This window comes from Panicum virgatum, chromosome 4K (genome assembly GCF_016808335.1).
Source record: "Panicum virgatum strain AP13 chromosome 4K, P.virgatum_v5, whole genome shotgun sequence".
NCBI lineage: Eukaryota > Viridiplantae > Streptophyta > Magnoliopsida > Poales > Poaceae > Panicum > Panicum virgatum.
Window position 1 is genome coordinate 32,572,555 of NC_053139.1, and position 21,306 is coordinate 32,593,860.

Below are 21,306 nucleotides of genomic sequence, written 5' to 3' on the forward strand. Positions count from 1 at the left end.
ATTGTGCGCATACTATGTATGCGAGAACATCCATGGTCTGGTAGGTCCTCCAAAGGGCTGGACAGATTGGGAGGAGGAAGTAAGTAAAAAATTTGTTAATATTTGAACTCGTATTTTAATTAGTCGAAATTAATTATCCCCTTTTTCCATAGGTCGGGGAGATGCACGATAAACTCATACCGGAAGAAAAGATTATGGCGATTCAAGAACAATTCTCCGGATTTATTGTTGAGCAAGTTCTCGATCTAAAAGGCGAATTCTACTATGATGGAATATCTAATATTGACAATCACAGCAAATATGACAATATACGCGTATATATGTAATTAAGAACGAATATAACTATGTAAATATATATGTGTGTCTATGTATTAAATTTCTATTTATGAGTATGTATGTATGTATTAAATTTCCAAAAGGCGAATTCTACTATGTAATTAAGAACGAATATATCTATACAAATATAATGGAGTATGTATGTATTATATATATAAGCACTCCAATAATATATATGTGTATATATATATATTTATATAATATTGGTCCTAAACATTTTCATATGTAAAGGAATTCACATGTATAGATATGTGTATACATATATATATATATAAGTGAATTAATTTATATATGAAAACTATCTAGGAAAAATAATATATAAGTAACTATATATGTATATATTAGTGGAGATCATACACACTGAATTCCAATACATAAGTTTAATTGAAATGCAAAAGTATAATTGAAATAGAAAAAGAATTGAGAAAAGAAAAACATGAAAAAAAAAGACCTTTTGTCCCGGTTGGTAACACCAACCGGGACAAAAGGGTGCGCCAGCCACGTGGGCGCTGGCTGCACCTTTTGTCCCGGTTGGTGTTACCAACCGGGACAAAAGGTCCTCTTTTGTCCCGGTTGCCAGACCCGGGACAAAAGGGCACCCCCTTTTGTCCCGGACTGGCGTTCCCGGTTGGGAAACCGGGACAACAGCGGTTTCCCAACCGGGACAAATCAACGTTTTTGTAGTAGTGTTTTTTTCTCCAGTACGCACGCAATAGAGCTGCATATTATTATATTAAAAAGAATAAATAGACCGTTTACTCTAAATATGGATACAAAAATTGCAATGTATTTGTTTTTTGGTTGATATGTCAGTACAAAATTATAAGAAAAAAGTTCACTTTACATCCTCAAACTATCATAAAAGTCTGATTTTCAACCTTCAACTATAAAATCGGGTAACAGAGGCCATCTGACTGTAGAAAATAGATAAATTTGGCCATATGACAAACTGATCGATCGCAAGCTGGAACCAGCAGGAGAAAGTTGACAGTACCATTATTACCGGGACCGGGAGGAGAGTAGTAGTGACGGCGCACGACTGCATTGATCCAGCAATCTAATTTGGTAGGTCTGCAGCTAGGATTTGTGTTTTGGCCTGAAAGCTGCCCACGAGACCGAGTCTAACGGAGAACACGAGAGTGAGTATTGTTTCTTGTACCTGATGCGACAAAAATTGGATGTTTGGTACGTTTTTGTCCTGGGAAAGACAACGGCCAGATCCTCTCGGTTTCGCTTTAACTATCGCAAGCATGGTTCAAATAAACCAAGCAAAAATACATGTTGGTGGTGTAACACGCTTGGTAGTCTTCGAAAGTTCTTCCCCTTGATAGACAGGTTTTAAAGGGTCTCCAAATAATGGTTCACCTCCTAAAGTGGAGAGCTCATCTATGCCAAAACGTCAGGATTCATATTAAAAATCCTAGATTAAAAAACCCATGTAATGCCTTCTTAATGACCAAATTATAAGGCATATAATGTAATAGGCCATTTACTCCTTTTTTTCTCAAACTAGCATAATGTCCGTGTGTTGCTACGGGTAATATAATTTTACCTATACCTATATATGAGACCATCAATTTTTTTCTCTTTCACTCCGTGTACAAACTGTGTTGTGACCATGTGAGATTTTGATTGTCTAGATTCTGATTGGGATTCAGATTGATTTGTTTAGGTTCCGATTAGAATTCCGATTGCAAATATGCTCGTGCGTGCTATGGACAAAGTTGGTATAGTTATCGGATATGTATAGTTGTCCGTATGTTAGTGTGTAAGGATTTACATGCAAATTTTTTTTAAAAAAATGGAAGCCAAGGTTATTACCATCGGCCATCGGGATCCTGGATAGTGGCATTTTTCTTTAAGCAATATTGGAATGTAGAATTGTACCGTAGAATAATAAGCGCAACTTGTGCAGATAAACATACATAAAACAAAGCAATGAAACTTAGCAAATTCTTAAACTCACATCACGCTTTAGAATATTGAAAATGAACATATTCTCTAGAATACCACTCATTCCGAATCTGATAAGTTATACAAAGGATTCTTGATGGCGATGGAATTCTTACTCAAAGTATTGCGTCGAATTGCACAACGTGCTTTTTTCACGATTTCTCTTGACATCTTTTTGCTCAGATGTCATCTAAGATTGTTATATTTCTATTGTCTATATATTTGAAGGGTTGTTATTTTAAAGGTTATAAATAATAAGACATAGATGGTTCGTACAACAAAATAATTCATTAAATTTGTTTGCCGTAGCATACAATCACACCACCATGCAGCTAGTCCAAGCCCAAAAGTAGCCTACAGCTTGGACCAGCATTTCATCGAACAACTAAAGTGCGTGCAGTAGCAGCCCTGACACCGATCAGCACAGCAGCGAGCAGGGCTAACATCACTGATCAAGCAAATGAAGCAAATCACATCAGATGAGAACACAATGGCACGAAGGAGCATAGAGCAAACGTCAGACCTTCTTGGTAGGCCACGTCCGCTCGACCAGGAGGTTGTGTGGCGATGGCCGATGGGGGCAGCAAGGCCTAAGGCTGTCCGCAGTGGGAGCGCTATCCCACGCGGTACGCCGTTTTCAGTTCGTATTTGGCGCAAAAATCGCCTGCAGCGGGGGTCTCTAAATCATGCTTTAAGTTAGCGCTCCTCCTCCTGCACGGCACATGTAGCGCGATACGGACGACGCGGTAAACTGACACGCGGGCCCCCTCGTCCTTCCCGAGCTCGTCCCCAACTGCCGCCGCCACAGGAGGACCACCGGAGCTCACGCCTGCTCGCGGTTGAGGGAGGAGCTGCCGAAGCGGAGGGAGATGCGGCGGCAGCGAGCTCGAGGCGTAGGGGGGCAGGGCCATGGCGCGTGGCCGAGCTCGCGCGGCAGAGGGAGCAGGGCCCCGCCGCGCCGCACGCTGGCCGCTCCGCCGCGCCGCCGGGGGCGCCGCCGGTGAGGGAGGGGGAGGGAGCTCCGCGGGCCGCCGCCGCCGCCCCACTCCGCCCGCGCGCGCCGCCGAGGGAGCAGGGGGGGCCGCCGCCTCACGCCCTCGCGACGCCCAGGTCTGCCTCCGCCATGGTCCCTGGATCCGGCGAGGGAGAGAGGGTGGAGGAGCCGCCGCCGCAGATCCGGCCGAGCTCGACGCCGCCGAGCTCGAGGCCGACGGAGCTCGCGGCGGAGGGAGGAGTTGGGAGCGCCGGCGAGGGAGGAGAAGGGGGCGGCGTGGGGAGGGAGGAGGAAGGGGCCACCGCCGGGGTTGCTCTTCCTCGCCGCGGAGGGGAGGCGGCCCCGCCGTGCCCGCGCATCGGCCACCCCGCCGTGGGAGGAGGGAGAGCAGGGGCGGGGGGCGCCGCCGCGAGGCCCGCTGCCAGCTCCCCTTGGAGGTGCAGGGCGGACGCACCGGAGCCGAGCCGAGCTCGCCGCCCGCCGAGGCCGTGGAGGCCGCTGCCCGCCGGGGCTCGAGGGAGGAGGAGGGGGAGGGAGGCGAGGCAGGCCGCGGAGGCGCGGAGCTCGGCCACCCATGAGCCGCGGTAGCGCAGAGCTCGACCGCCCATGGCGGTGCGGAGCTCGCCCGCCTGCGAGCCGCGGCGGCGCAGAGCTCGGCCGGTGGAGAGGGGATGGCGGCTTCCTAGGCGCCACCGGCGGCGAGAGAGGAGGCCGGAGGAGGCCCGGGGATGGCCGGAGGAGAGGGGCGGAGAGATTCGGCGGGGGGAGGGGGGGAGAGAGAGAGTGACGGGGGAGGTGAGGGGGCGGATAAGGAAGAAGGGGGAAGAGAAAAAAAATAAAATAATCCTAACCAGTAGGTCCCGCGACTGGTAGTTGGTATAGAGTAGAAATATAGAGGATTAATGGTTGCAACGAAATTGGATGCAAAGCAGAGAATCTCGATTACCAGGATAGAATATTCCATTTAGAGTATGGATTTGAAGTACCACGAGTGTGGATAGCCTAAGGCAGAAGATGGCAAGCGCACACCTACCCTTTGGGCAGCACGCTATACGGCAAGGCGTGGCTGTGAGGGATTCTCGCCACTACCGAGCCAGTGCGCTGGAGGGCGGATGCAGGCAGCTGGGCGATGGCACGCAGGAGGGTAGGAGAGGGGACGACATGCAGGAACACTATGGCGATGCGTCTGGTGGCCACAGAGGAGACGATGGTGTTGATGGTGACGGCGGCTCGACGATCAATGGTTGATTGCGGTGACGCGACGATTACTTGCGCTATAGCGTAAGGCTATCCGCACTCGTGGTACTCCAAATCCATACTCTAAACATAATATTCTATTCTGGTCATCGAGATTCTCTTCTTTACATCTAGTTTCGCTACACTCATTCCTCCTCTATATCTCTACTCTATATCAACTATCGCATATTTTATTCAATCATCTCCAACTAACATCTCGTTTCTTTTTCTTTTCTTTTTTTTCCCTCTCTTTTCTTCTCCCCTTCTTTTCTTTTCCCCTCGTCCATCTCGCCCCCCTCCCCCGTTTCCACCACTCCCCTGCTCTCTGTCTCTCTCCGGCCTCCCTCTTCGGCGAGCACGGGCCAGAGCTCGTGCACCGGCCACAATCATTGCTCCCTCACGGCCATGGCGTGGCGCCCTCGAGCTCCGCCGGCGTGTCCTCCTCCGCAGCCCCTGCTCCCTCGCGGCCATGGCGCGGCGGCCTTGAGCTCGGCCTGCGCCCCGCTCCTCCTCACGGCGGCGCTGCAGGCGCTGCTAGAGCGGCACGGCGACCGGATCTGGCGCCCCCGTCGTCCTCCCCCTTCTCCCTCCCCTCCCTGGCCGGTGGCCATGGCGGAGCCCGCGACGCTCCTCGCCCAAGCTCTGCCCGCCCGAGCACCGACCGCCGCGCCTCTCCCTCTCGCGGCGGGGCCTCGGCGGGTCCATGGTGGGGCGGAGTGGGCACCGCAGGGCAGCTCGACCCCCTCCTCTCGGGCTGGGATGTGGCGTGCGGGCCATGGAGCTCGCCGCCGCCCCCTGGACCTCGGCGCGGCGGAGCAGGGGCCCAGCCCCCGGCGCGGGCTCGGTCCGCCCATGGAGCTCGCCATGGTCCTCCCTCCTCCCTGCTCGCCGCCTCGAGCTTGACGGCAGCCGCCGGCGCGGGCCTCCTCCTCTCTCCTAGCCCCTCCTCGGCCGGCACGCGCGGGCTCGGCCAGCGGGGGCCAGCCCGGCGGAGCGGCACGACACGTCAGCGCGCGGCGGGGCCCCCATGGCTCGGGTCCTCCGCCACCACCGCCTCGGCTCCGCCCCTTCTCCTCGGCCTCCTCGGCCTCCTCCTTGAACTCGGGCCGTGGAGCCCGGCACGGTGTGGCCCTGCTCCCACCGCTGCGCGAGCTCGGCCGCACGCCATGGCCCTGCCCCCCTGCGCCTCGAGCTCGCCGCCGCCGCATCTCCCTACGCTCCGGCAGCTCCTCCCTCGACCGCGAGCAGGGGCGAGTTTCGGTAGCCCTCCTGTGGCGGCGGCAGTTGGGGACGAGCGCGGGAAGGACGAGGGGGCCCGCGCGCGTCAGTTTACCGCGTCGTCCGTAACTTAGCGCATGATTTAGAGACCCCTGCTGTAGGCGATTTTTGCGCCAAATGCGAACGGGAAACGGCGTACTGCGTGGGATACCGCTCCCACTGCGGACAGCCTAACGGGCCCTGGGACTTAGGTAGTTTCTATATGTGAGAGCGCGGGAGCTTCGCGGCCGGCCAGCAGGTCCACCTCGTCCCGAAATCAATCCACCGCTCGATCTGCATTCGACGGCATCAACTGGCCTCTCTGCTTCGATTCTTTTCTCGCAGCGGTATCCACGTTTCACACTACGTCTGCTTCTTCACAGACCCTTTGCAGCTTTGTCTCACTGCAGCGTCCACGTTTGACACTACATCTGCATCTACACATTCCCTTTGCAGCTTTGTCAGGTACGCCTACTGTAGCATGTGTAGCGCCCGTGAAGGCCTTCCTGCCCCTTTTTCATCCGGTTCATACTGGGGATATTTAGAAAGAGGCCATTATAATTTTTCAAGATTAGAGATACACCACTACAATTCATGTAATTGGAAAGACGCCATTACAATTCATCATGTACCACAGCCATGCCATTTTGTACCTCTTCGACGTACATGGGTCCACTTGGCAGGCCATGTGTTTTCCACTCTTCCCATATTGCCCTTGGGAGCATTGCCAGTTCAAATACTAAACTAAATTAATTAACAAATAAAACTAATGCCGTCATTATACATGTAAAAGTATTGAATAAAACTAATTTACAAAATAAAAAAATTATCTACCTAAAAGGAAACAAACTAACAAACTAACCATGACATTTGAAAATAATTGAAAAAAATCATTAGAAATTAGACATATTCAAACTATCTAATAAATCTTCTCTATATTCAATTTATCAGTTCTATACATCTCAAAACAATATATAAATAAAAAAATCAAGCTCATACTCACTCTTTCTAAAAATTCTAAATTTCTCTAAATATGGAGTATTAAACAAAGAATAAAGTCCATCAAACAAGAGAGGATGAAGTTGCAAACCTTTGACACATTTGGATGAGTGAAATCCCCACAAAAATTGAAAAAACGGGCAACACCTCCTCTCTCACGCCATGGAAGCACCCCGAGCTCGGTGAAGAAATGGTTGGCTCGGGCTCGGGGAGGAAGAAGGCGCCCCGTTTTATAGTGGGCAAGTTAGTACCGGCTGGAGACACTAGCCGGTACTAAATCTCTCATTTAGTACCGGCTGGAGCGACCAGCCGATACTAAATTTCCTCGGAGCCATTTAGTACCGGCTGGAGCCACGAGCCGGTACTAAATGGCTCCTAGCCGTTGCGCATCGGTGTCGGTGCCGGCTCTTTAGTACCGGCTGGAGCCACGAGCCAGTACTAATAGGCTCCAATTTTTGACCGGTACAAAATGGAGCCATTAGTACTGGTCGAAAGTTCGACCGGTACTAACATGCATGGACGAATGCCCCGTTTTCTAGCAGTGCTATCACCTTCCTTGACATGTGTCAAAAAAAGCTGTCAACACATGCCCCCAATTTCGGAGTAATCTATTTTTGCTCCGAAATTAAATCAAATTATAATCACTTTTCTGCACCAACGTCTCAATCAGCATTTAGAGCAACTTCTCGTACTCTGTGCACACGGCACGCTTAGCACGACTGGGTAAAAACTCTTCTTTGCCCTTGGCTTTTCGCTTCCCATCCGCACAAATCAAACACGACGCTTCATTTTCTGTCCTTTCACCCAATTCACCTCTTCCATCTAGCCCATAAATAGTACTCTTCGGCCCAACATCGGCAGCAAATCTTCAGCACCTACAGCACTCTCCGCCCTCTTTTCTTCTTTCAGCCAAGAAAACCCTAACTTTCCCTGTAGCGATGGCGGGCAGCAAGCACTCCGGCGAAGACCCCTCCAACGATCCTCCGGCGATTCGCCGCCGCCACGAGTACTACATTGTTTGTTCATACCTGGTTAACTTTAATCTTGGCTGATTCTGACCTTCTGCATTCTCAAATGTTGCACAGAGATGACGCTCCTCCTTCCACCGAATCGTCCGACTCCTCTGATCAGGAGGGTCCCTACCCCGGTGACGACAAAGACATCGTAGAGTACATTCGCCAGCTTCTCCGAGAAAAGGATGAAGCTCGGCAGAATTACTCTGCTGAGACCATAAGGTCACAGCGCCTCGCCGCCGAGCTAGAGGTGGCACAGTCTGACCGGGCAATCGTCCGGGCTCAGCTCACCGCCGCCGACTCCAGGGTTGCGTGTAAGCCATCTTCCTCACGTGATGTTTCTAGTTCTTCCCAGATTCTGTTCCTAACTCCTTGTTTTTTCAGTCCTGGAGTCACAGATCCAGGCCCTCCACGCCGCAAGCCACCACCGCATCAAACACGGTGAATGCTCGCGGCGACACCGTCGTCGACCGCCTGCGAGATATTCCCCGCCGCGTCCGGCTAGTCGCCGGACTCGGGGTCCGCCGGGGTGTTGCTGTGGCTCTCGCCACGTCCCAGTACCAATCTGGCCATGACTTCCGGCAGGTGGAGCCGGTCTCCTTCGCATTGGGCAACGAGGAGTGGGAAGAGTTCGAGGAACTCGCCGACGACATGGAGATGGCAGCTTCGGCCATCTCTGAAGAAATTAGTATCGAGGCAGTCATCGGCAATATTTTCGCCGATGACTAGATTTCTAGGAGTAGCCTCTAGTGTATTAGCCTGATCATTCGATCGGCCTTTTGTAAAAATATAATCAATGAATCAGTTTCCTTTCTGTCAATCCCTTCTTTCATCTAATGCAATTTTTTGAATTTCTTCATTGCATCAACTGACAAACACAAAAAAACCCGTACTAATCTGAATTCAAACATCTACTGAATATAATCAATCTCTGGGGTATGTGGATTTTTTTTGCACTGAGGGCGATACATATCATATCGGCCATTACGATCAACTGATGACAATGATCAATCGGCTATGCATCTACCCAAACGCTAGGATAATATTTCTTTAAATATTTCCCACTAAGAGCTCCAGAAAACTCTTCTCCTTCAAGCATTTCCAGAATATATACGTTACCAGGAACACATCGATTTATCTTGAACAGCCCTTCCCATGTTGGTGACCATTTGCCGAACTTTGAATTTTTTGTTCCTATCGGCAAAATTAGTTTCCAAACCAGTTCTCCCTGAGCAAAGGTCTTAACTTTAACCTTTTTATCATACCATCGGCCAACTCTAGCTTTATTCGCTTCAACATTTATAAGAGCCTTCAACCGATGGCCAGCCAAATATTCTAATCCATCCTTCATCAAAGCTGAATATTCATCGGCAGTTAACTGATCTTGAAACGCGACACATCATGAACCAAGTTTCAATTCCCACGGGAGAACAACTTCGTGCCTGTATACTAACTGATACGGAGTCACTTTAGTAGCACCATGACAAGCCATCCTGTACGCCCATAAAGCTTCACTAAGTGTAGTATGCCACTTTCTAGGTTGCTCATCTATCTTTCTTTTAATCAATTTGATAACTCTTTTATTAGATGCTTCTGCCTGATCATTACCTTGGGCATAATATGGAGAAAAATTCAACAATTTAATTCCCATCTCAGTGGCAAACTCCTCAAATTCCTCTGACGTAAATTTAGTACCTTGATGGGCCGTAATGGTCTGTGGAATACCAAACCGATAGATAATATGCTCTTCGACAAAATCAATCATCTCTTTCGGCGTTACATTTTTCAGAGGAACTGCTTCAACCCACTTAGTGAAATAATCTATTGCCACTAATATAAATTTGTGATTCTTGCTTGACAGTGGATATATCTGACCGATTAAATCAATTCCCCATCCTCTGAATGGCCATGGCTTGATTATGGGATTCATAGCTGACGCAGGAGCCCTCTGAACACTCCCAAACTTTTGGCCTTCTTGGCAACCCCTATATTACGCGAAACAATCTTCTAGCATTGTTGGCCAAAAATAACCTTTCCTTCTAATTACCCACTTCATTTTATATGGCGATTGATGGGATCCACATACATCTTCATGAATTTCACCCATTAGAACTTTTGCCTCCTCTTTGTCAGTGCATCTGAGCAATACTCCATCAATCGTCCGATAATATAATTCTCCTTCCAATAGTACATACTTGATTGCTTGGAATCTGATCTTTCTATCCACCTTTTTGGAAGGATCTCTCAAATAATCAACAATCTCTTTCCTCCAATCATCGGCTGTTAATTCCAAGGTCATCACCCCTTCTATCAACCGATATCCAGAAGCATATTGTGCTAACCGATTTGCGTCACTATTATAAAATTTGGGGACATGCTCAATAGTTACTTTCTCAAACTCCTTTAGCAACAGGAGACACTCTTCATGATATACACGTACAATATCATCTTTGCATTCATATTCCCCAATCAACTGATTAATTACCAGCATGGTATCCCCAAATATTTCAACTGCATCGGCTTTAATCTCTCGGAGTAATTGGATCCCTTTAAGAATAGCACGATACTCAGCTTGATTATTGGTTGTAGATGCTTCAATTGGAAACGAGAATTCAAAATTTGCCCCCCCTCCCCCGAGGCGAAATCAACACTACACCAATACCAGAACCATCCCCAAATGAAGAACCATCGAAGAATAAAGTCCAAGGGACAAGATCCACCATATTTAATTCTGGTCCACAATGTTGTGTAATGAAATCGGCCATCACTTGACCTTTGACCGCTTTAGCCGATTCGTACCTCAAATCAAATTCTGACAGAGCTAAAATCCATTTTCCTATTCTCCCATCTAAAATCGGCAACGAGAGCATGCATCTAATCATGTCATCTTTGCTCACCACCACACACTCAGCCGATAGTAAATAATGTCTAAGCTTAGTGCAGGAAAAATACAAGCAGAGACATAATCTTTCAACAGGAGAATACCTGGTTTCAGCATCCAGCAATCTTCTACTCAGAAATATATAGCTCTTTCTTTTCCTTCAAATTCTCGAATAAGGGCCAATCCAATAGCACATTCATTAGCCGATAAATACGATTTAAACGGCTTATGTTTTTGGGGAGGAACTAACACTAGAGGATTCACCAAATAATGTTTGATTTCAAAATGCTTTCTGATGCTCTTCTCTCCATACAAATTCCTGATCGGCCTTCAACTTCAATAGTGAACTGAACGGCTGAATTAGATATAAATCTCCGGATAAAATTAATATTACCGATCAATTATTGAAGTTCAACTTTTGTCGTCGGGGCTTCAACTTTGTCAATGGCTGAGATAGTTTTCGGACTAATTTCAATTCCTCGCTCATGTACCATAAAACCCAGGAATTGACCAGCTGACACACCAAAGGCACATTTATTTGGACTCATCTTTAAACCATGCCTCCTTGTGCACTCCAAAGCTTTACGCAAATCAGCCAAGTGTTCTCGGTACCCCTTTGACTTTACAACTACATCATCAATGTACATTTCCACAATTTTGCCGATGAGTTCATGAAAAATATAATTCATGGCTCTCCGATATATAGCACCGGCATTCTTTAGTCCGAATATCATAACCACCCACTCGAACAAACCAAGGTGTCATGGACATCTGAACGCAGTTTTGTGAATATCTTCTTCCGCCATAAAGATTTGATTGTATCTGGCATTGCCATCTATAAAACTAATTACTTTATGTCCAGCAGCAACATCCACTAACATATCAGCTATTGGCATGGGATAACCATCCATCGATGTAGCTTTATTAAGATTCTTGAAATCGATGCATACTCGCAGCTTTCCATTCTTCTTGTACACAGGAACCACATTAGAAATCCATTCGGCATATCGCCACTAACCGTGTGATCTCGGCCTTTATATCTGGCAAAACTTTAGGATTGCACCGCCATACGAGATGCTGCTGTGGGGTCATCAGCGGTGGCGCTGATGCGTTGAACTGTGCAGCCATTTGCGGATTCCACGCACTCTGAGTAGTCGGCTGTACTGCCGATGCATTCTGCTGAGGGGTCATCGGCTGAGTAGCCGATGTATTAAACTGTGCAGCAGACGATGTAGTGAAGAATTCAGGTAGCATGCTGAGTCCAGTAGCTGGATCCCATCCTCTTGGGAATCTAGATGCAGATCCTCCTTGAACTGCTGTAGGAACAGGTGAAGGAGTTGAATAGATAGGATATGCTTGTGGTGATGACATCACAGTGTTGATTTGCTTTGACGTCTGACTGTTACTTTGCTTTTGGTCGGCTATCTAGAGCCGACAAAGCTGCTGCTACAGCCGATTCCAAGGGAGCAAAATTCATCTGATTTGGTTGTATATAACTAGGCCCCAAGCATCATGGGAACGTACTTTCTGCAAAGGTCTTGACCACTGCATTGTGCACTGTATTACCCATGACTGTAGTGCTTTTGATGAATGCTTGTCCCATGGCTTGATAGACCGTATCTATCATCTTGTTCTCACGCTGTGCTTCTGTCAATGGCTGGAGAGATGGGAAGTCAAACTTCTTGACCACGTCACCAGATCTGGTGGCGCGTATGATTTGAGGATTCACGCTTATATCTCTCGACAGCATCAAGCAAATCTGTTTGCTGGTCTTCTTTAAGCTTGCTTTCATCGACAGGGATGTATTTGCCTTCATCGACTTCAGATCCATCTACGATTTTCATCATGTTGAAGCTTCTCGTCCCACCAGGCGTGCCAAAAGATATGTTGACGCAAAAATTAACACACTGGAATCTGAGGGCAAGTGTTCACCAAGCTCCAGAAAGTCAACCAAGCGTGCCAGTCAATTTGACCTGCAATTGACAAGGGATAAATAAAAATTAAATCTGAGAGCGTATCGGCTGGGATTCCGAATATCTCTCGCACAAACGTATCGGCAAACTCTGCCGATAGAGAAAATGACAAAAGAATATTAAATATAAGTGCGGGGTAAATGAGCGCGTTGGCAGACCAGCAGATGCGAAAAACGACAGAATCAGCTTAAAAGAGCCGATTGCACGTGTGTAACAAGATCGAAGCTACGAATGTGTAACTTAGATAATGTTACTCGTTATTGCTTGAAACAGATCTAAATCAGCCTTTATGATAATATGATGATTATCGCAAATTCTATAGCCGATCTAAGATGTTTTAGAGCAGAAGGATATGATAATGGCCAAAAATATAGGAAAAAAAACTATAAATCTAGCCGATATAGATAAATTGTGAATAAATCTAGACGAGAAAACAGCGATGCGCCCGAATTCAAAGCCTAGACAAATTCGATAACTTTTTAATAGATCTGAACGAAGCCACAGTGATACGCCTGGAAGCTAAAGCTCAGATATATTCGGTAAAATGAAAACTTACCAGCAAATCAAGTCGCTCGAATGTGAGACGTCCTTGATCAACTTAAAAGAACTCGCCGAAAAAGAAAATAGCGATGTCGCCGACAGAAAAAGTAAAGTGTAAGGAAATTGTAAAGGGTTATTGTATTGGATGTGTATCAACTTTTTTCGGTCCCGTTCAACTGATATATATATATATATCCTATGCTAACAAATTCTAGCCGATTACGGCAAACACATGACTTGACTAAAAAGTAAAGACTTCATAAACTAATTAAAAACTACAACCGAATCATTAGAATTCTAATAAAATCTGGATCTTCCTTCCTTCTGACTCGTCGGCAACAATAATATCGGCCGATTACCAATCCGCGTAGATCGGCATCTTCTTGGAATATTCTTCTGGCCCATCGGCTGCAGCCCATCGGCCGGGCCTGATCCTGTGCATGTTTTGGTTTCTTTTAAATCGGCAACTCTTTTCTTCACACTATCACCTTTTCTTGACACGTGTCAAAAACGGTGTTAATAGGTTTGCATATATATTGCTTGTTGGCTGATCAGATTTGTTGTGACTAGTCATTGGATGCATGCACAAGCTTACGATTGTGCCTATGTCAAGGTGTTTGTTTAATTCCTAATCCCCATTGCTAGCTAAAATACTTTCTAAAAGCTGGTACTTTCTGGAACAGTTTGTAGATAAGAAGTGTTTGTTGCTGTCCTTGTCCCCTGATACACATGTCCAACCTCTATAATTGGAACGCGTTTCTAGTTTCTACACTCCGAGCCCTTCTCTCTGTATTAAAAATACGGAATGAGCAGGACCGAGCATGCAGCAGGAGCAGGACGACAGTATCCAGCCGATATACATGCAGCCGCTGTCATGTTTTGTTCTCTCCTGTTTCACGAGATCGAGTCCACCTCTCTCCTTTCTCTATCTGAGCTGCTTCAGGGAAAATAAAAAACTGGCTCCAAAAACACTCATCCACACACAGGCTCGCTGGCAAGCCCGCAATAATTCGCAGAAGCGACCAAGCTGCACTTGCGCTCACGGACAAGGCCACACATCAAACGAATCAGAGAAATCTTTGCGAGCTTGTGGTCGACATGCCTTCTCCCTTCACCCCTAATACTCCCCTGAGAGTACTGAGTAGCCATCGCACCAAATGGTCAGTGTTAGCTCCCTCAACCGCAGGAGCGCAAAGGAAACATTACAACAACCAACCCTAACGGGCCTTTCCTTCCACTGCTGCACTGCATTTGCGAGCTAGCTGATAAATCAAGTGTACCTATAGTGGCTACAGGTTGGACACTTGCAGTGAGATGCGTGTGGTTGCGGTGTCGTCGCCGGTGAGGTGTGCCGATGTGGAGGAGTGCCGTGGAAGCGCCGGCATGGAGATGGAGGAGATTGGGCCGGTGTCGGACGACCTGGATTTCGACTTCACGGTCGATGAGATAGACTTCGGGGACTTCTTCCTCAGACTAGAAGATGGAGATGCGCTGCCGGACCTTGAAGTCGATCCTGGCGAGATCTTCACCGACTTCGAGGCAATCACCACCGGCAGCGATGGTGTCATGGACCAGGAGGTGCCCAGCGTCCAGCCCTTAGCAGATGCGGTGCAGTTAGATGCTGTAGATCCATGCAGTAGTGTTCTTGGCGAAGAGAATACGACCCTCGTCGATGTGGAAGAAGAGAAAGGAGAGTACTACTGCAACCATGCTGAGGATGTGGTAGCCGGGACTAATGGTAACTTTGGGGGAGGCGGTGGAACCGTGTTGGCTGAGGAGAAGTCGCCGTCTTCTACGACATCGTCATCGCGGGAGGCTGAGAGCCGGCACAAGTCTACCACCAAGCACTCGCAAGGGAAGAAGAAAGCAAAGGTATGCATGCATGTTCATTTGCTATTCTCTTACAAAATAGTACTTAATCAGCCAGCTTATGAGACCAGCCGGCCGATTTCTTCGACTGATTCAATAGTATTATGTGAAAAAGAATAAACCAGAATAAGCCAAAAACAGAGAAGCTAGCCTAACAGAACCATAATTAAGGTTAGTTGAGCCTTGTGACACAACGTTCTGCCATGCCTTAACAGGTGGATTGGACGCCAGAACTCCACCGGAGATTTGTTCAAGCGGTAGAGCAGCTGGGCATTGACAAGGCAGTGCCGTCGAGGATACTCGAGATCATGGGGATCGACTCCCTCACGCGGCATAATATAGCGAGTCATTTGCAGGTTCGTGTCAATGCTTATTATTGCATAAGTACACATTACTGTATATGTGATAAATCATACTTATGATTATACATATCTTAGAGCATTCTGGCATAGCTTTATTCAGTGATTTACATCCTAGCCTTCATGAACTGGTGTAATATCATGCAGAAACTTATCATACATCACTGCTTGTATTATCAATCATCAATTTTGTCAGTCATAGTAAGCTAATTTTGTTGGTGCACAAAAAACCTATTGGAAGAAGCATAATCTATATACAAAAAACTACTGAATCTTATGAAAAATAAAGAGGAATAGCAAGTTCGACAAGATGATCCATTTAACAAACATGTTGGAAACAAAATGTACATAATACAATATTATAAAACAATTTTAACCATTTGTTAATATTCTATTTGCATGTAACCACTACTTTACATGTCATATTAGGTTTGCCCTAAGTCAATCATGATTAACTTTGACCAACTCTACAAAAAATATAGCAATAACTATACTACCTAGCATATGCACTGTTAACATATATGTCATGGTGGATTCAATGAAACAAAATGGTACTGTAAATGTTATTATTTCTTTCTATGAATTTGGTCAAGTTTACCAAGTTTGATTTAAGACAAACTTAATATGACATGTATGCAGTATTGTAGACACAACAAAAAAAGCCCAACTACACACACGAGTCACTTGAAACTTCCTGAGTTTTGTTATTTATAATGATACGGAAAATATAATTTGTATGAGTAGAAAAAGAACGTGTTGATGTTCCCATAAATTGACCTCATGCGTGAAATGGTACGTTTTATTTATAAGAAAAAGTTTATTAATATTCATGTTATTGTTGATAAAAACAGATTGAACGAATATTTCTGGCTTCTTCATATAATTAGCATACACACAGCTAAAAAAGAATACATCAAAATGAGGCATATCTATCCGGGAACTAGACAACCACCAAACCTTGTAAAGCTAGTTTCTATAGTATAACCTGAGAACCGAAAGAATAAATAACTGAAAACGTAAACAGCAAAAAAGACATTCTGTTTTATTTCAAAAAAAGAACCATTCATGCGTCTGTTGCAGTGTATCGGTCGATGGGCGGGCGGGTGTTTAGGGTTTTGGGGGGGGGGGGGGGGTTGATGAACAGTGTGAACTACCTAGTTGAATGAAGGACATGTTCCAAGAAATTCTGACCGTCAGTCGGGATGGTTTGTTGATTCCGAACAGCTATGATAACTGAACCAAGCAAAATAATAATTACGACCCAAGAAGTGATGAGTACTTGGGCATGAATTTGAAAACCTCGTATTTGCCAATAGAAGTGTTGGCCTACTTCTACACCTGATATATCATATAACTCATATATAACTCGATAAAGGCAGGCACGAATCTATGAATAGGGAATGTTGCACTAGTATCTACAGTAACAGGACCCAAATTGTCAATAGGCTCCTCCAGAACAATAAAAATTCGTTCGAGAGTAGTTCCGCTGACTAGAACACTGAGGGGACCTCCCGTGTCAATCACTTCCATTCCTCTCATCAACCCATCTGTAGCACTTATAGCTACAACTCTAACCAAAAATTAATCTCGTGGATACATATAATTCAGAAGAATAGGTGAGTGATTCATACACAACATCCCTTTCTTTTGTCGTCGAGGGTTCTAGCAATTGATATACTTTCGCAAATAATTGAAATGCAATTTCGTTTAAACGTATACGGTTAAAAGAGACGACGAGCCACTGCAAGAGAGAAGACCTTTTTTGCACTGTCACACGTCCTTTCCCCATCGATTTTTCTTTAGTACTTGTATTGTAGTACTGTATCGGTCAGATGTGTGAGCTGTAGGTTCACGGATTGCACTGGCCTGGCAGTTTGTAATTCGTAATATCTGGACCTTATGTCTGTTTTAGTGGGACCACCTGCTCACTGTAAACAGAAAAAAGTAAATGTTCTAACACTGTAAGACAAGCAACCATCCATATATGAACCTCTAATAACCTAATTAAATTGTAGCACAGTTTTACCCGCAAAAAAAATTGTAGAACAGTTTTTTCTGTCACAATGCAAGCTTGGCGATGCTTATCTAGCTAATTAATGTATAACCCTCTTTTATGATAAATGGACATTGGACTCTTACTTATATCAGTATAAGAGGTATGGCCTTCGACAGCATTTAGTTAACTGGCATACATACTACCAAATCTGGTGAAAATGGTAAGCATATAAAACATTTGGGCGAGTTGAGTTTGAGTCTGCATGGATAAATCAAAAAGCTCCTGATGATGAATGCTATTTGTGCAGTTGGGATGTCCGCCTGAGACCGTTTGATATGCTAACAATTTGCTTTGCAAATCGGTGCAGAAGTACCGGTCTCACAGGAAGCACATGCTAGCAAGGGAGGCGGAGGCAGCGAGCTGGACCCAGCGACGGCAGATGTACGCTGCCGGGGGAGCCCCTGCCGCCGCGAAAAGACCCGATTATTCCAACGCATGGACTGTGCCAACCATCGGCTTCCCTCCTCCTCCTCTGCCACCTCCTCCTCATCCGATGCAGCACTTCGGAAGACCGTTGCACGTCTGGGGCCACCCAACCCCTGGGGTGGAGTCGCCCCGCGTGCCAATGTGGCCACGGCACCTCGTCCCGCGTGCCTCGACGCCGCCGTGGGCTCCTCCACCGTCTGACCCGGCGTTCTGGCACCACCCTTACATGAGGGTACGTTTACACAAGTCGTTGGGATGCATCATTAGGGAGACTAGTGTTCTGACGGATTCCATTTTGGCAGGGGCCTGCACATATGCCGGGCCAGGTGGCTCCCTGCGTGGCAGTGCCAATGCCAGCCGCGGTAAGGGGTTCATCGACGAATTAAGCTCAAACAATGGAAAACGCTATTACATGCAGTATATAGGTTTCATCTAAGATCACATTCTGATAAGCTCTATGTCTGTATTTTCAGCGATTTCCTGCTCCACCGGTGAGGGGTGTTTTGCCATGTCCACCTCCAATGTACAGACCTCTCGTTCCCCCAGCACTAGGAAGCAAGAGTCAGCAAGATACGCAGCTCCAGCTACAGATACAACCAGTATGTGTACTAGCATTCTACTCCCTCCGTTCCAAATTATAAGATATTCCAACAATTTTGAAGAGTCAAATTTTTTTATATTTGACCAAATTTATATAATAGAATAATGACATTTATTATATAAACTAAGTACCATTAGATTCTTTATTAGTTATATTTTCATAGTACATCAATTTGATATCATAAATCTTTATATTTCTCTCTATAATCTTGGTCAGACTTTATATTCTTTTGACTCTCCAAGATTCTTGGGTGTCTTATAATTTGGTGCGGAGGGAGTATTGTTTATTTTTAGCCAAAAATTTAGAAAAAAAAGTCATACGCTCATATGCTGCGGCAATGTCAACTCGTTTTAATTTGCATCTCTATTGTTTTAATTTTTTCAGTCAAGTGAGAGCATAGATGCAGCGATCGGTGATGTTTTATCGAAACCATGGCTGCCACTGCCCCTTGGCCTGAAGCCACCTTCAGTAGACAGTGTCATGGGCGAGTTGCAGAGGCAAGGTGTAGCAGATGTTCCTCCAGCTTGTGGATGATCTCTGCGAGATGGATGATCGAGTCCTCCATCATAGCTGCTCGTCCCCTCAGTCCAACAAAAAGAATTTGTCGACATCCTTTTTTTTTCATTTTCACGAACCATCTATATGGAGTATGGACAATTCTCCTAACTTGTGCATGGTTAGGAAAAAAGACTACAGCCTTCAACCTTTGTGAGAAATTAATTAACCTGAGGACATCCATGTCACTATGCTGTGCTGTTTGTCAGAATAATGAAGTCCTGGAAACTCTACCTCCGATTTTCACTTATTTTTCCTAGTATATCGTCCATGAACGCTAGGAACGAGCGCTACTGTTTCCAACAAAAAACTCTTAAGAAAAAAATATTCAGTGGACACTATACTATAAAACATAGATTCTGTAATATAATCTTGTAACACATCCATTAATGTTTTACAAAGAAATTTCATAGGAATACAAATTCGTGTGTTACAAATGAAGGTTATAACATGTTGCACTTCTTTTTATAAAACATGTTACAGATAACTATTTTAGTAACACAAATTTTAGTGTTACAGTGAAAATATTACAAAATGATAGTATGTTGTAATACATAACTGGAACACATAAAATATGTGACAAATACATACGCTATAGTAGTACAGAATAAATAGTATTAACTAAAGTGTTTCAAAAGAACATATATTTGTTGTCATTGAACGGGAATGCTTCATCCATGACAAAAACTAGACTGGCGGATCGTGTTATTACATTTCAGAAGGACAATCATAGAACAAATCCCAAGATCGCGGCTTCACCCTGTAGCACTGCATTGTAATTATATTTAGGCCGATTAAGACCCATCGGAGCCAACCACAGGTCGGCAAGGGAGGGGAGTTTTTTTTATGCGGACACGTTTGGTAGCGCTTCCACTGCTCCACTACTCACAAGAATCGATGGAGCACTACCAAACAGCAAGCTCGTTCATGATTCCCACCGGAATCAAAAAATACAAAACACGTGCCACTACTACAAAAACAATTTTTAGTAACACCTCAAAATTTTTTTTAGATGCGAACAAAAAAAAGTCACCCATTCCTACGAAAGGGGTGTGAGTACTGTAGAAATTGAGCCACCCCTACAAATTCCCCTACAAATAGCATTTGTTGGGGGCGGCTCACCCCATCCCCCCTAAAATGGCCCATTTTCAAGGGCAGCTGGGGTGAGCCGCCCCTACAAAAGTTATTTTCAGAGGTGAACCCCCATTCTGTTGAAAATTCGTTTAATTCAAATAATGCAGCAAAACATTTCAAAAGAACGTGAAATTTTTACTATAAGCATATGATGACCCATAAAACTAGTAAAACATACGAAAAGTACAATTCGACATATATTTAGGGTTAAATAGTGTGGAGAACACAAAGTTAGCCTTGAGTTGTATCAGATAGTATTGCGGATTAGGTACACATTGCAGTTTCAACATTTTTATTCATTATATGAATTGCAATGTGTTTTTTATATTTTTCTTATGTTGTACATATCAAAATATACTTATGGTAAAAATTTCACAACTTTTTGATGTGTTTTGCTATTTGTTTTGCACTAATGAAGTATCAACGTTATATGGAAAATAATTTGTAGGGGCGAGTGAGGCCCCCATCCATCCCCACGAATCATTTTCTGAATTCCTCAGAAAATTCATTTAATTCAAATAAAGCAGCAAAACACTTAAAAAATGTGAACTGTTGCAAAACACTTAAAAAACGTGAAATGTTTACCATTAGCATATAATAACCTGTAGAACTAATGAATAAAACGAAAAATACAACTCAACATGTTTACTGTAAAGTAGTGTGGAAAGCACAAAGTTAGACTTGAGTTGTATGGGATAGTATTGTGACGTAGGTACACATAGCGGTTTTAACACTTTTATTCATTATAAATACTGCAATTTGATTTTGATATTATTCTTTTGTTGTACAAGTCAGGTTGTGTTTTACAGCTTTTTTGCATTAAAGGAATTATCAGCATTTTTTGGAAAATGATATGTAGGGGCAGGTGGCCCCTACAAATTGTTTTCCTATATATATCGTGGACATAAAAAACTTTCAGAGATCTCGTGCGCGCGTGAACAGAGGCCGGGAGGCTGCCAAAATTTCGAACTCCACCTCCTCCGCTGCCGCCTCTCCCATCATCCCCGCCGCCGCCGCTGCATCTCCTCCCCGCGTTGGCCTCCTCGCGTGGCCTCCTCCCCACACTGGAATCCTCCACGTGCGGCTGCGCACCTCCCCGCGCGGCGCCTTGTGGCAGAACCGCC

The 21,306-nt window shown here is 45.4% G+C and overlaps 1 protein-coding gene across 1 annotated transcript; it reads left to right on the top strand.

The window, feature by feature from the left end:
• The first annotated feature begins 14,267 nt into the window (after positions 1 to 14,267).
• On the top strand, positions 14,268 to 19,294 carry LOC120703684 (probable transcription factor GLK1). The gene is made up of 6 exons (XM_039987837.1): positions 14,268 to 15,054; positions 15,267 to 15,407; positions 17,774 to 18,124; positions 18,195 to 18,254; positions 18,366 to 18,491; positions 18,878 to 19,294. Exons 1-6 carry the CDS (start codon positions 14,497 to 14,499, stop codon positions 19,025 to 19,027), a joined length of 1,386 nt encoding a protein of 461 aa, XP_039843771.1. The 5' UTR covers positions 14,268 to 14,496; the 3' UTR covers positions 19,028 to 19,294.
• Positions 19,295 to 21,306: the final 2,012 nt, after the last annotated feature.